Below are 15,720 nucleotides of genomic sequence, written 5' to 3' on the forward strand. Positions count from 1 at the left end.
TGTCCTGGCAGCGCTGCCTCTCGTCTTCTCCCCAGTCCCCCCGACCCCACCCCTCTCCCCACACTTGGGGGAGAGCATTTAGTACCACGTGGACACAGACACCGCAGTGCGGGGACAGATTTCACCACGACGCTGGGGACAGACCCCCCTCGCCCCCGGGGCCTGGAGCCAAAAGAGCCAAGTGCTGGGCACTCATCCAACCAGGGGATGCTCCTCGGAGCCCCGGCCGTGCTGCCCCGGCCTCAGGGGAGGCCCACCCTCGAGGCAGCTTCCCCCCGGGCCTGGCCTGCGGGCCCTACCCCCCCCCCCCCAGCCTCCAGCCTTGCTGGGTGCCCTGCAGTCAGGCTGGCTGTGCAACCCCGCTCTGGCGTCCACGGGCCCTGGCCCCGGGGCCAGCTGGCGGCCCCTCCCAGACGGGGCCCCCAGCAATAAAGCAGAGTTAATAGTTGGCCTGTGTCCTCTCTGGCTCCCCGCTCAGCCTCGCTCTTCATTCATTAACTCCTTATCTGCCCATCCCAGGCCTGCGGGGGGGCGCGGGGGGGACTGGACAAACAGGAACACCAGTTCTCGGCTGGGGCAAGGACAGGGCGCGGCGCTCACAGCTCGGGGCAGGGGGTTGGATCTCTGGCCCCACACGAAGGCTCCCATCCTGGCCTCCCCTCTCCAGCCACCTGCCACCAGCGCCCACCCCTTTTAGCTCATTGCCCGGGTCCCCTCTGCTGCCTCGGGGGCCAGGCCCAGGCTCGGTGGGGTGAGGGGCCCGAGCTGTGCCTCTCTGCTTGCTCCTGGGGCCAGCCGGCTCTGCCTGAACCTCTCCTCTTCCCCTGGCTTGGGACCTGAGCCAGTGTATCAAAGGCTCTGGCAGGAACCGGAAGGACGGATGTGATCCACTGCAAGGGCCCTGCCCTCGGGAGACACATGCCTGCCCTCCCGGCCCAAGGCCAGGCCCGCTGGGAACTGTGTCAGACCCACAGGTCGTCCCGGAGCTTCTTGGTGTCCGTTACCCCCCCACCCCCACCCCCAGGAAGGCAGCAGCTGCCCTCCTAACCCAAACCCGGTGATCAAAGGTGGGAGACTCAGGGACGGCGGTCTGAGTGCACAGATGCTGAGGCAGCCAAGGATCACCGTTGAGGCTGCTTCAGTGGTCTTGCTCAGGAGCGCATCCTCGGATCACTCTCCCGGTCCACACTCTCACACGTTCACCCCAGGGAGGAAGCCGGGTGAGCGCAAATCTAGCTGTCACCCCACCAGGAACATACATATCTTGGGCAAGTCCCTTAACTGAGCCTCAGTTGGCTTGACCAGAGAACGGGGGTGATGTGATCAGCAGGAGGGACGGAACCGTGGCCACGGGACCTTGGGCGTCTGGGCCCAGGATGGTCTCCCTGCTGGGCCAGCACGGCTCTGCTGCCTCGCAGCCCAGGGGGTGGGCCGCCCTGCCGCCCCGCAGGGACCCTGGGTGACGTCCCGGGGCAGGCCCTCCACTCACCATCGATGATTTCCTCCTTCACTTTGTGGAGCTCTCGGACTACCTCCTCGAGGATCTCCTGTAGGGAGCAGAGCTTCAAAGTGAAGGGACAGGAAACAGAGTGGAGGAAGCTGGCTTTGCCAGGGGCGGTGTGTCCCAAGGACGCGTCTCATTTGCGTCCCCACAGGGCAAGGTCGGAGTGAATGGGAGACGGCACCCCACCCCAAGTCCCCCTGCAGAAACCAGGGGCGGCCCCAGAGCAGGCTGGGGGGTCCAGAAGGGCAGAGGGAGGCTTCTCTGCTGCTGATGGGGTTGGGGGCCCAGTGCTGAGCGTGGGCGCCCCCTGACAGACCTCTGGCCACCCTGCCTGCCCGCGTGGACATGAGAGGGTCCCAGCCTCTGGCTCCTGCACAGCCTCTCAGGAAAGGTCACACTCACCTGTTTCATCCGATCCAAATCTAAGGCATCCAAGGCCACGTCATTCACGCTCCCCACCGGCTTCATCCTGGAGAGGGTGGCAGGGTGCGGTAAGGAGGGCAGCAGGTCCTGGCGGGCGCCCGCCATGCGGGGACAGATAAGGCAGGCGGGTGTGCCTGGGCCTCCAAGCGCAGGGCCGAGGCCCGGGCACCAAGCACTGCCCTCTTCCCATCAGAAGCTTTTTGCTTTTACGCCTGGCCAGCCTTAAGCTACCCTGAAAGGAGTCTAGTGGCACGTCTCCACCTCAAGAGGGTCTCATGAACACCGTGGCCAGCCTTCCCAACCGGGTACAACGAAGGGGCTGTGTGGGGACGTGAGAGCTTGTACACAGACGTGGCAATGCCACGGTCACTGTTCCAGTCGCACTGCCCGCTCTGGACAGCAGACACCGGCAAGCTCCCCGTGGTGAGGGATCTGTCCCTGCCTAAACCGAGGCTCGGGGAAACCAGTGACGAGGACTTTACGTAGGATGCAAAGTCACAAAAATCACACAGTAAACACTCATCCCAACAGCATCTGCTTCCAACAAACCAGCCTCCCTGGCGTTGGGAACTGGTCCTAGCATGTAACTTTTTTTTCAGGAAACGTCCTTGGATGTGGTGTTGCTCTTCTCAGGCAAAGGGGTCTTGGTCACACGGACTGTCCTTTGAAACGCTGCTGAACTAAGGTTAGCTAGTTCGATAGTTAATGTCTCTTGCATGGGAACCATCCCTGGAAAATCTTTACAAAATGCTCATCTGAGCACTCAGCCTCTTTAGAACAGGGCAGTGGGGGCGCAGGGGCCCACTTTCTGAAGCCCACTCATCTCCCGTGGAGAGGATGGCGGCTGGAGCCTGCGGGACCAGGAAGTGGTGTGGCCTGAGCCGGCTGTGAGGACCACGGAGGTGACGGATGGTGGACACACACGTGACCCGGCAGGGCCAGCATGGCTGTGAGGGGCTCCTCTCTAGGGACAGGGCAGGCTGGGCAGCCGCAGTGTGTGTGGGTGGCCACCTCGGGCAGCAGGGAGGGCCCACGACAACCCAGGCCAGAGCTGCTGCTGGGGGTGTCTGAAGGAAGGAAGACTGCGGTCCTGAAGGCAGGGCCCCCCGGGTCACAGCAACGTTACTGACAGTGGCCTCGCCGTGGAAGTACCGTCTGCTGACAGACGGACGAAGAAGATGCAGTGCACCGGGCCCTAAAAACCGAGTCCTGCCGCGAGTGACAACAGGGACGCCAGGACGCCCCGAGGGTACGACGCTGGGCGGATCAGCAGGCAGAAGAAGACAAGCACTGCCGGTCTCACTGCGCTGCGGAATCTCGGGAAGGGGAGCCCACAGGAACCGGCAGATAGGTGGCTGTCGCTGGGGCGGGTGAAGGAGGTCAAAGGGCACACGCCTCGGGGTGTAGTCGTGAGTTCTGGGATCTAATGCGCAGCCGAGCGCATGGTGTGGCACCCTAGAGGCGGCTAAGACACGGATCTTGGCCCCGAGCGGTGGCTGTGTCCGCTAACCTCATGACGGTGAGCATCTCACAGACATCTCACAGACACAGATCACACAGACATCGCCGTGTTGCACACATCACACTCAGACGATGCTGGATGTCAACTATATTCTAAAAAAGCTGAGAAAACCAACCCCTGAATAAATCTAGGGGTCTAATACCTAAACCTGGAATAAAAAAAAAAAAAAAAAAAAAAAAGGGGGGGCTCAGTTGGTGAAGTGGCTGCCTTTGGCTCAGGCCATGGTCCCAGGGTCCTGGGATCGAACCCCGCGTGGGGCTCCCAGCTCAGTGGGGAGTCTGCTTCTCCCTCTGCCTCTCCCCCCTGCTCTTGTGCTCTCTCTCAATAAATAAAACCTTAAAAAAAAAAGAGAGAAATCCAAGAAGAACATGCTCCTGCTCCTCTCCTGGCTGAACTGAAGAGAGGCCAGTGTGGTTCTGAAGGAGTCTAAATAGCTTTGGATCCTGCTGGGGAAGGAGGTGCAGCCTGAGACCCCCGGCCCACGTGTCCGTCTGTGGGGTCGGGGCCTGTTCCAGCAGCCATTTCTGGGGCCACCTGGACAAACTGCTTCACCTGTCGGGGCCTCGGTTCTCCCACATGCACACCTGACAGCTCCCCCAGGGTCACCCGAGGCAGACTGCTGCCGCCTGCCCCCTTCAGAGCCCTCCGTGGAACTGGAGAGCACACTGGTCTCAGAGGTGGAGAGCCCCATCCCAAGTGGGAACACTTGGCAGCCCACCATGCTCCACCCGCAGGAAGTGCTGGGGGGCCACAAGCGCACCCCTGGCCACCTCACCTCCGCCCTCCTCCCGGGGGCCCCTCCTTTGGCTCTGGCCCCCTCACAGCCAGAGAGAGAGTGCTGGTCCACCACGGTGAGCACATACAGAATGCAGCCCAGCCCTCCAGCCGCGTGACCCCTGCTGACCCCTCCCCGCCTGCTGCCACCTGCTAGCCACGCTGGCCAGCTTCCTGTTCTGTGAACTGCCGGGTTGGTCTCAGGGCCTCAGCACTTACCATCTTCTCCAGCTCGGAAGACTGTCCCCAAGCTCTTTGTAGGGCAGGCTCCTCCTCATGCAGGTCAACTCAAATGCCACCTCTGAGAGGCCTGTCCCAGCCCTGTGCTAGAGCACCTCGGTCCCCAGCATGGTCTGCCATGCGACCCTCTGTGTTCCACACAGCACCTCTCAAACACACGGCCGCCTCGTGCATGGGCCTTCCCAACAGAAAATGGGCTCCTTGCAGCAGGGACCTGCAGGACCCAGCTCAGAACCTGGCTGACCCGAGACCTCACTCCTGAGGGCCGCGTCTGTCCTCAGCGCTCCGGCCGGAGCCGGGCCAGGGCCCTCCCCGACAGGCTCGCTCCACTCTGCACGGCCGGCTCCGATGCTACTGCTCTGAGCGCGGCTCCCCTGCAGTCTGTGCCGGGCAGTGGCGACCTTTCCTAGTACGGGTTCCAGAGACCTGCAGCTTTAGGCCACGCTCGGCTCCAGTGACTATGGGGCTGTTTGCCTCTCACTTTTGGGGACACCTCAGCTTTGAACATTCCATCCCGCTATGCACACCAGCTTTTGGTCTGGGAAATATGGTCTCCCTGGGGGAAGACGGCTGTGTGCTGTGGGCAGAGGAGGGAGGGGAAGGAGGAAGGGTGCCGGCCGGTCCCGGGATCAGTTGAGCTGTGGGACTGTGTCCAGCTGTCGCCCACTAATCGCTGTCACAAGACGCAGGGGCTCACAGACCTCTTTACGGGATCGAGGAGGGGAGGCTGGGAGGGGCCACCGGCTTGCCCGATGTCACAGAGAGCCCGGAGCACTGTCATGGGAGTCCGATGTCAGCCTCGCCTCACTACCTCCCCAGGCCCCAGTCTCTCCCTCTGGGAGGGGACAGCCAGAGTAGGCGTGCACAGCCCCTCACATCTGCGTCCCTCCAGCCCTGCCTTCCCCAGGTCTGAGGGAACAGGCCCACCCTTTCCCAGAGCAAACTGTTAGGTGACAGGACAGGGGGCAGGTTTGGGAGTGTTAGTCACGGGCAGGGGACAGAGGAAAGCCCCCGAGACGGGGTTGTTCGGTACCTAGAGTGAGGCTGCGCCTGAAGGGGGCTCTTAGCTTCGGGGCTCTTGGCCACGGACGGGGTTCTACGGCACGGAATGAAACAGACAAGTGAATTGGCCCCGCCGCCCGCCGTGGCCCCGCCGACTCGCAGTGCCGCCGCGTGGGGCAGCTCACCTGGACAGCAGCGAGGACACAGGCTTCTCCACCGAGTTGCTCCGCTCCCAGGGCTTCCGGCCAGTCTCTGTCAATTCATATCGTGGACAGGGAGCCTCAGAGCTGGGAGACCTCTCGGTGGCCACGTTCCCCCACAATCCCAGGCAGGAGGCCCCCCAGTGCTGAGGGTGAAGAGCTACCCCATCAGGAGGGGCTGCTGCAGGTGGAGCTGAAACCTGGCCCCTCGTTCCCAGTCTCCCCATTCAGGACACAGCTCCCATTCCCTCGACCTGGTTGACCTTGACTTGTGGCCTGGTTCTGAGTCCTCTCACCATAGCTGGGTTTCATCTTGATGGGGGAGCCTCTCAATCATGACTCCCAGAGTCGAGTCATGACTCCAGCAAAGGGCTGGGTGCGGGGTACAGACGGAGCCCTAGGCCGGGATGCTCTCAGGTGAGCCTGAGGGCCATGTATACACCTGCTGCCCAGAGACCGCTTGTTTCCCCCGCACCCTGCAGCCGGCCCCTTCCTGCCCCGGCCCTCATAGCTACTTTCTTTTTCCATTTTCTTTTTTAAGTGGTGTTAAATTAATGTTTCATTTTACTTCAAGAGATTTTTGGACTGAATTGAATTCCTAGACTTTGCAGGATGAGCGTAGAGGCAGGAGAAAATCCCTAGAGGAAGCAGGGAAGCCACCCAATGGGTGTGAGGAGAGCGTCCCCAAAGCCACACTCCAGGGCACATGCTGGGCCCACAGGCATAGAGCCTTGGGCAAATCATGTCACCTCCTAAACTGGGAAACAGAACCATTCACTGGAGTGTGCAGTGTTCATGGAGTGATTCACCAAGAATCCATGGTGGCAGCTCTCAGGAGAAGAGGACACAGGGGCAGTCTCACGGGGCAGGCAGGCAGCCACACCAGCAGAGTGGCAGGACCAGAGGCTGGTGCAACAACTGGCCAGAGCTTCCCTCTGCTGAGGGGGGCTAGCGGGGTTCCCCTCTGCCTCTCCTACCTTGTTCGGGAGTACAGGCCCGGTGTGGAGCAGATGCTGAACAAATGTTTGTTGAATGACTGACGAAGCACAGCGGCTTCTTCCCACCCTGCAGCCTCCAGGAACTGTCCTAACTCCATCCCTGTACGCTGGGGCTCGCATCCTGGGGCTCACATGGGGCTTCTGAGCAGGGTTGGGACTGTTTTTCCTCTAACACATAACTTTGGAAGCATTGCCTGGTAGACTTTCTTTGAGCACCACAATGAGCAAGACTCATGGGTGATCCCTGTCATACCTGCCACAGCTGGCGTTTCACAGGGAGACAGGAGTGTGGCAGGTCCGTAATCCTCCTCAGAGCCCTGGCCTGAGGCCAGGAACCTGAACCCCAGACGCAGTGCCCTCCTTGTCTCCATGTGGGAAATGAGAGGGCTGGATGGGGGGTTATGGTCTGGCCAGCTCTGATGCCCTTGGGCTGTCGGCACAGGTGGCCACGCCAGCATCTACTCTGGTCAGTGTGGAGGCTCCGGGCTTTCGGGTGTCAGGGAGACCAGCTAATGCCACCTCATTGGCCCTCACAGCTCATCTGTACAGTGAGGCGGTTGGGTTGAGTCATCAACCTGGAGGGGGCCCCTCCTGCTCTAAGACCTTGTGCCTGTTGCAGGGCAGGACGGCGCCCCTCACCTGAGGCGTTAGGTGGCTGGCTGGCTGCTCGGGTCCCGGGAGATGGAGAGGTGCTTGGCTCTTCCTGAAATGATAAAGAAAAACGCTGCCCTGGGGGATCCCTGGGTGGCTCAGTGGTTTAGTGCCTGCCTTTGGCCCAGGGCGCAATCCTGGGGTCCCGGGATCGGGTCCTGTGTTGGGCTCCCGGCATGGAGCCTGCTTCTGCCGCTGCCTGTGTCTCTGCCTCTCTCTCTCTCTCTCCCTCTCTATCATGAATAAATTAAAAAAAAGAAAAAAAAGAAAAAGGCTGCCCTAAGAGTCTGCATAGGAAAGCCAGTCGGGGCAAGAGCAGGGTGCCTCTGACCAGGTCACGAGGACACGTCAGTTTCTCGCATTTTCTAAGGAGCACATATTACTTTTACAATCAGCAAGACAATGAAAATTATCATTAACACATGAAACCCCCCAATCTTGGTGGGGAGTAGGTCTAGCCCATGGACAGTCAGGGAAGGAGAAGGCCGCAGGGAGAGACATGGGCTCCTGTAGAGTGGGGCAGACAATCTTTGGGGCTGGCGACAAGCCCTGCCCATTACTGAGTCCCCTGTGAGCCCACCTGGCCAACTGCTTATGAGCACAAGCACGGCCTGAGCCCCAGGGGAGTTTCTGCCCCACTGTCCACTGGGCCCTGCTGCCTGTGGGAGTAGCCGGGCAGGACCACAGAAGTGACCTCCCTTCTCCAGGCCTGGTTCACATCTCCATGGGCCGCTGTGAGGACCAGATGTTAGAGAACCCTAGAGGGGGGTGTGCAGGCAGGCTGCAGCAGGGCTGGGCTGCCCAGGGCACGGCCCACGTCCTGGTTGTGGAAGATCCTGTTCACTCTCTTTTACCAAGGGAGGAGGATGTGGTAAGAACCCATGCTCTCTCTCCTCCAACCAGCCCACAAGTTCCTCAGTGTTGCTGCCTAAGTGAGCTCTAGAACCTAGCTCTGCCCTCAGTGCCCCTCTGCTAAAAGCACCCACCTGCCGGGAGAGGCAGGGTTGACTGGTGGGCCGGGCGGAACCCAGAGCAGGGCCGCCTCTTGCTGCCCAGCAGTGGGTGTGCCCCACACCACTCTGTGCCTCTGCCTCCGTCCCCGCTAGCACCGTCCACTGTGTCTTCCCTGCAAACTCCACTCACCATTTAAAGCTCTGGGTAAATGTCACTTCTCCTGGAGGCTCTAGGCATATTTTAGGACTTCTCCCTCTCCCCCAGGGCCCCTGCTGCTCCCTCTCTCTCTGCCCTCAGCACTTTCTTTGCTCACTGTGTCCTCTCCCTTGAGGACAGTGGTCACATCCTACTGGCTCTGGAACCCCCGCACACATACAGCACCTAGCCCATGGTGGGGGGCACCACAGACCCCAGCAAATGCGTGTCTGCTCTGCCTGGGGGATGTCCATGGTGACATGCAAATAAAGGAGGTGAATGATTCAAATTAATTCAGAAGTAATAAAAGCTGACGTTTGTTGCACACCTGTACTTTGGGAAAATTTTATATTCTTGGGAAGGTGGTATTTACTAAGTAATAATAATTCCTCTGCTTTTATTAAGCAGCATGCACAACTGCCATGTGGAGCACTGACCAGGGACAGCCAACCGCCCTGCCGAGGCTGAACTGGTGTAATTCTGACCCGAAGCCAAGAACTACCTTCTCTTGCTGCCCATGCTGCATCCTGTCAGCTCTCTGCTTCCTTCCTCTCTGGTCCATCAGAGGCTTGGGGTGGAAGGACTGGGGCCCCATGGCCACCTCCAGGGTCAGGACACCGGGCTCAGTGCTCCAAGCAGGAGGCCCCCCAGCACCCGCCCCCCTACAATGTGAACCTGTAAGAGGCCACTTGTTCTCAGACTGTGAACAGACCTGGCACCCACCAGGAAGCACCTAGATATCTGCGGGGTGAGCAGGCGAATCCTGAGAGCCTCTGGTCTAGAGACAAGAGAATGTGCTGGGCTCTGGTCTTGGGAGGAATCTCCTCGGGCCTCTCATCTCAGAGTGGAATAACTGAAATCACGTGCATTAGCACATGTGCATGGGGACCCAAAGGAAACAGGCAAGAACGGAGGCCAGGGTGAAACCAGGATAACTGAAACATTACAAGTTTTTCTCCCATGCCATCCTATTATTATTTCACTAATAATTCAAAGAAATGCTCCCTCTACAAGGGAAGTTCTGCTTCCTCTCCGAGCTGGGAAGGAGAGCATGCCACACCTCCGGGGCACCTTCCCGCTCCTGGCCAGCAAGCCCGCTCCACCCCCAGCTCCACATTTGGGGCTTTTTTCCCTCTTTTAAATAACACTTGCTTGTTTGCCATTTGTTATTGAACCTACTAAGGTTCAATGAAGAGACTTTGGAAAACACTGAGCAGTACAGAACAGGAGAGCTCCGGCCCACAGCGTGCTTGCTCTGGTGCTTGGGGGGGCTCTCTCAGCTCCTGCTCTGTGGGGAGGCTGGCCCTGGGCATGTGGGGGGCTCCTGACTGTGCGTGGGACCACAGCAAGCTGAACCAGCAGTGACCCGGATGCATATTCTAAAAGGAAAGAAAGAGTGGGGGTCAGAAGATGAGAACTCCCACTTGGAGTGGAAGGGTTCTCCCAGAAGTCCCTGGGATTTGAATCCACTCTTCTCGGAGCCGGGGACTGGGGTGTGTCGAGGGTTCTGGACGGGGCTAGGTGGCCCTGCAGTTGCCTGGAAAAGCCAGCGCTGATTCAGGAACGCTGAAGCGAGACCACAGGCTTTTGGTGCCTGTGACGGCCCTGCAATTGTAGAAATGCGTGGGGCGTTAGCTGGGCCAACTCCAGGGAGCAGTACACCAGCCTGGTCCTCCCAGGGCCTAGTACCAGCAGGACAGAGTGCATCTGAATGAGCACAAGTGCGTGCACAGGGCTAGGGATCAAGCAGTGGGCAGCCTCACTTAGCCTGGGGGTCTGGGATGCTATTTTGGGGGGAGCCATGTTTACACAGAGATGAGGAGAAGCTGGCTGGAGGGGCCGAAGGACTGCATGTGCCCAGGCATGAGGGGCAGAGAAAGGGAAACCCGGCTGGCAGGGCCAGAGCGGGGGCGGGGGGCGGTTATCCCAGATGAGCCCAGCCTGCTGATGGGGGGATGTAAGGCAGCAACCAACCTGCTGGTTATACTTGTCCTGGCTCCTACCCCTGAGATGCAAACTGTATGCCCCTTATAGTTAGGGTCTAAGATCAGCCACTGCACCAGGGGCCTAGTTTTGTAAGAAAAGCTTAACACAGAGGGAAAGTCAGCCACCCCAAGTAGAAGCAGATGCTTGGAGCCCGTATGGCCAGACTGGGCTCCAGGGTCCTCTGCTCAGCTCACCTGCAGCTCCTATTGGAATCGATGGACTCAAGTGGAATCTTTTTAGAAATAATTTGAGAATATAAACTGCCCCAGTCTTCCAGCAGACGTCACCTACTGCGAGTGCACTCTGACTGCAGGCCTGCAGGCTTTCCCCTCACGGGACTCCTGGGCTGGATCCTGCTTCTCAGCCTTTTATCCGACCTCGTGAAGTTGTGACCTCCAGGGCAAAGCAGGGCCTGTTGGATGCTCAGAGAGCCCAGGCCTGCCGCCCAGAGTGTGGGGAGGGCCAGACTGAGTGCTTGGCAGGCTCTTCGGCATCCCCCCACCCCAAATTCTCTTGTCCGTCCTGTGAAGCACCTGGTGAAGTTTCTATCACAAGTATGTCCAAACCAGGCGCACATCAGTGCCTCAAAGGCCTGGCATCTCCCACTGGCGAGCGCCCAGGGCGGCGAGGGCTGGGGTCTGCTTACCGCTTGGCTTTCATCTTCCTTTTTATCAGCCGGCTTGTCTGTTTGGGAGGCTGCTTTTCTCCTAACACAAGGAGGAAGAAGGTGCAAATCAGCTCCTGAAGATTCTCAGCTCAGAGGCTGACCCAGATGCCTCTGCTGGACACAGCCTGGTCCTCAGAGGAACCTGTGGTGGGGATCTGAACCCTGTTTGGTGTGAAGGAGGCAATGCCTTGTTGAATGCCCAGGCCTTCTGTGCTCGTTGCATGACCCTGGACACCAAACTGGTCTGGGCAGGGAGAACAGGGGCCGGGGAACATTCCTGTGTCTGTTTACAGCACCTGAGGGCTAGAAGAAGTTGATTTGCACCCTGTCTAGGTTCCCAGGGGCCTGGGCTTGGGTGGGCCTGGGCAGCTCTTCCCCCAGAACACTCAAGGCCAGGCACGTGGGATGGGGAGAGGCGCCCCTGGGTCACAGGTCGGGGCTGAGTGATCATTCTGTCTTCAGCCTGACTGGCTTTGGTAAGCGAATCCCACTGCCTCGTAGGAGGCAGAAGTACCTCTTCCTGCCTCAGAACTCAGTCCTGCCGCGGTGCCTTCCCTGATCACCGCTGAGTCTGCCCCTGCTCAGAAAGGGGAGGATCCCAGAGAGCTGCAGCTGATGCCCTCTGGTCAACCTGCCTGCTCCCCACTTGCATGGACCCCTTCTCTTAGCCCCTAAAGCCCACCTGTGTTTAGGCCTCCTCAGTTGCGAACGTCTGGCTGACGCCCTGAGCTACATGCTCCTCTGTATTCCTCAGAGTATGCCCTCAGGGCTCCTCAGCTCTGCAAGGCTGAAGCTGTCACAGCCGAGAGACACCCCCAGGGAATCCTCCCCACCAACCTCTTCCTCACAAGAGCAGAGCCAGTTCTGGGGGCGCCCGGGTGGCTCAGTGACGTGTCTCCTTTAGCTCAGGTCACGATCCCAGGGTTCTCAGATCGAGTCCTGCGTGGGACTTCGTGCTTGGCAGGGAGTCTGCTCTCCCTCTGCCCTTCCCCCCGTTCATGTTCCCTCTCTCAAGTAAATACACAAAAATATTAAAGAAAAAAAAAAAGAGTAGAGCCAGTTCTGCCTCCGCCTGGTATTTCACGTCTGTCCTGTCTTCCTGCTGATACCCAGCACCAGCCGGCAGCCCCTCTTCCTGGACAACGGTGGCCCCCTGGCTGGGCTCCCCACTGCCACTTTGCTCTATGACACTGTCTCCACCCAGAGCCAAGCTTTAATCTTCTAAAGACACAGAGCAGGCAGGCATGCCAGTCCCGGGAGGGCTCTTGGCCGTGCGGACTTTCCCGCCTGTGCCCCCCGCCGCTGGGAGAGAGGCCGGGCAGAGGCCAAAACTCCGGGCTTCCAAGAGTGCCTCGCTGAACCGTGCGGGCGGGGTGCACTCATGCTTGTTCTTGGCAGGGCCTCGCCTGTCCCGCCAGCTTCTGGGCGTCTCACGGGCTCCTGGTGACACCAGCCTTTTCCTGTCTTCAGGAACTTCCTCTGCATTTGGTCTGAACCAGCTAGGCCTACTTGTTATTGTTGATGCACTGCTTTTGGACTTGGAGAAAGTGTATTTTCTTTTCAAAAAACATCTATTTTTACCCAAGGCTCTGTTCACCTCTGTGAGATTGAGGCCGACGTGCCTGCAAACAAGGCTACCTCTTGCAGCCTGACCTTCCTCACTCCTCCACGCCCTGGGCTCTAGGCCCAGGGGCTATCTCAGCCTTCCCAGTATTGTAACACTGCCCACTGGCCTCTGCCTGGACATGTGTTCTCCTCCTTCCGGGCCGTGCGCATGTGGAACCTCCCTTTTGGAGCCCTCCTGGCTTTCCCCAGGGAGTGGCCTGCACTGGTGGGTAGCCATATCACCCTGCAAGCCTCCATTCTGTTGTGTGACAACTGCTCACGGTCTGTCCCTGTTCTTGGTTGCCTTGTGTGCCGTAGGTACTCAGCCTCACGGCTCTTTCTGCCACTCACAGCAGGCTCCTTCTCCTGTCCCTTGCCATGTGTGCAGAGGCCCTGGGCAGGAAATGCTGGCTCTGCCCTTGTTGCAAAGCCCAATGACCCGCACTCTGGGGGCCTAGGTTTCCCACTTCATCCTCTCAGAGCTGTGTGTACTTAGTGAGGTGATCCCCCAGCCCAGTTCTCACTCAGGGTGAGCCCGCTTGGAGGACAGGGGACGTACCCAGAGAGTGAGAAGAGGTTGGGGGGTGGGTGTCACTGTTGGAGCGGGGCTCGGATGCTGCTTCGTGGACAAGAAGGAGCATTCTGATGGGTGAGGTCTGCCCCTGAGCCCCCTGCTCTGGTGCCCAGGGGAGCTATGGCATTGGCAACCTATGTCAGCACATTCCTGCTGCTGTGCCACGTTTATAAGGAGAACCCCTTGTGAAAAGGTCTGCCTGCCTGGCCTCTCCAGCTGGGGAGTCACTGTATGGCACAGGGACAGGCTGATGGCCTTGGGCAAGCTGGAGCCACACCTGCTAGTGTGGTAGAGAAGGGGATGACTAGGCCCGCGGCCCCAGCACTCAGCCAGGACGTGGGTGGAACTCCCAGGGTGGTGCCCTCTGGGCTCCTCTGTTTCAGAATGCCTTCCCTGTGTCCTCCACAATGGTCCCTGTAGGACTGGTCCCGCAGCACGCATTTGCCCTGGTAGACTCTGAGTGGCTCCAGCACTGAGGCATCTCATTTATGCTGGGATCTTAAGTGTGAGGAAAGAGCCTCTTCCCCCCCTGAACCAATGTCTAAGATTAGCTCCAAATTTCCCCCTGCTTAGGGTGAGGTTGGTACATGGAAGCTGCGTCAATCAGTGAGGTCAGGAGGAGCTGAGAGCTGAGACGACTCCTCTGGGCTTGATGCCTCAGGGTGAGCCCTTGAGGAGGGGAACTTGATTAAAGTTCCCTGCTTGGCTGAGCCCAGGTGACAGTGGGCCCTGGGACTGGGCAAGGCTATGCTCTGATGCTGAGGAGCAGGAAGTCCCTGACAAGTAGTTGGGTCTGGGGGTGCCTGAACACCCACCTCTTGGCCAGAAGCTTGTTCATTTCTTCCATGAGGCCTCCTCCTCCACCCCCACTGCTCGCCCGGTTGGCGTCAGACTTGGAGGTCCCGCTGGGGCTGGAGCCTCCAGAGGCATCTTCTGGCTAGGAGGTAAGGATGTAGCATTAGTCTGGAATCTTGGGGGGGATGTCACTGGAGGGGGAGGGGGCACATGTAAGTGTGGATGGGATTCCTATGATGGTGGCAAGGGGGACCACGGCTCTCGAGGCTCATCCCCCCAGCTCCACAGGGGACCAAGCCAGAGTCCAGCAAGGGAACAGGACTGGCTGGTTGCTGCCCAGCACTGCTGGCTTATGTCAGTGCCCTTGCTAAGGTGGGTGTAGACATGAAGGGAAGGAGAGGCAGTGTCAGAGATGCTGTCAGAGTCACAGCCACTCAGCTGCCCCATGGCCGATCCCCCTTCCAGGTCACTGCAGAGGTGCTGGGACAGGCCATGGGGCATGGCACTGCTGGCATCTAGATTGGTGTGGGAAGTGAGAGGAACCCAGATCCAGGAGACCTGGGTCTGAGTCGGAACCCTGCAGCTGACCGCCACACGGTGGGCAAACTGCTTCCATGCCTGTGCCTTGGTCCCCTCATCTGCAAGGGGATGCTTCTTGCCCCACCTATGACGGTCAGCGTGAGGGAGGTTAGAAACTGACAGCATCTTGTGGCTGGCACAGTGCCGGGTGGCACAGATGGTGTCTACGCTGGAGGGCTTTCCTGGGGTCTTATACATGGGGGCAGTTAGGGGCCCGGCCCACCTGTACCCATGGACGCTTACCCGCTGGACTCTCCTCAGCTTGGCCCCAGCCAAGGCGGCAGCCAGGCCGGACACGGAGCTCTCGTCGTGGCTGGCACCCTGTGCTCCTCCGGCTGGCAGTGGGGGTGGGGGTGGGGGGGTGGCCCCCGTGGGTGGAGGCGGGACAGGGGGTGGGGGCGGGGGTGGGGGTCCACTACATGAGAGGGGGGCGCTGGCTGCAGATGAGGGGTGCCCCGGTGGGAGGATGGGTCCTGAAATGCAAGAGTGGGGCTTAGTCAGTCCCTAGTCCCCTGCGGCTACTTCCCTGGGTGGAGCGACAGAGGGAAGCCTGCTCCTCTGAGGGATCAGCTCAAGGCTGCTTCTTCCAGGAAGCCCCCATGGGATGCGCCTAGCCCTGGTCCCTTCCCTCCCTACGCTAGTCTCCCCAGCATTCTGGGGCTTGGTTGGACTTACAGTGTCACATAGTGAACATCTGTTGAGCTCAGCTAACTTTCTCTTGCTCTAATCATGGTCTTCCCATGGGAGATGAAGGGCTTTGGTGGCACAAGTTGTATCTCTTTGTCCTTCTCTGTACCTAGCACCACCCCAGGGACCAGCCCTTGTTGGTCTCTGAGATGCAGCTGTGACTGACCCAAGGCCTCTGGGGACTGTAGCAGGTAACTGTGGTCGCAGGGCTGTTGGGGGCCTATGTGAGGGGGCAGTGCTGGGCAGTCCTCTGTCCACCATCTGAACAGCCCTCCACCCAGCGCTCACTGAGCCCCCCTCGTGTGCCCAGCACTGTAGCAGGTGCTGGGGAAAGCAGCCACAGGCTCCCTGCTCATGGCCTCGT

General features: G+C 59.5%; 1 protein-coding gene across 3 annotated transcripts in view; it reads right to left on the bottom strand.

Annotated features, from left to right (window-relative positions):
- The window catches only part of EVL (Enah/Vasp-like), a 108,970-nt gene that overhangs the window by 730 nt on the left and 92,520 nt on the right, over window positions 1–15,720 (bottom strand). For 2 of the 3 annotated variants that reach the window (XM_041759199.1, XM_041759200.1), the window contains exons 6-13: window positions 14,913–15,142; window positions 14,111–14,232; window positions 11,096–11,156; window positions 7,303–7,366; window positions 5,651–5,717; window positions 5,497–5,559; window positions 1,907–1,973; window positions 1,490–1,547 (exon numbers count right to left, since the gene is read on the bottom strand). In XM_041759199.1, coding sequence (XP_041615133.1) covers window positions 1,490–1,547; window positions 1,907–1,973; window positions 5,497–5,559; window positions 5,651–5,717; window positions 7,303–7,366; window positions 11,096–11,156; window positions 14,111–14,232; window positions 14,913–15,142 — 732 coding nt within the window. The remainder of the gene's footprint in view (window positions 1–1,489; window positions 1,548–1,906; window positions 1,974–5,496; window positions 5,560–5,650; window positions 5,718–7,302; window positions 7,367–11,095; window positions 11,157–14,110; window positions 14,233–14,912; window positions 15,143–15,720) is intronic. The other variant, XM_041759201.1, reaches the window with a different exon arrangement.

Source organism: Vulpes lagopus, chromosome 6, assembly GCF_018345385.1.
Source record: "Vulpes lagopus strain Blue_001 chromosome 6, ASM1834538v1, whole genome shotgun sequence".
Lineage (NCBI taxonomy): Eukaryota > Metazoa > Chordata > Mammalia > Carnivora > Canidae > Vulpes > Vulpes lagopus.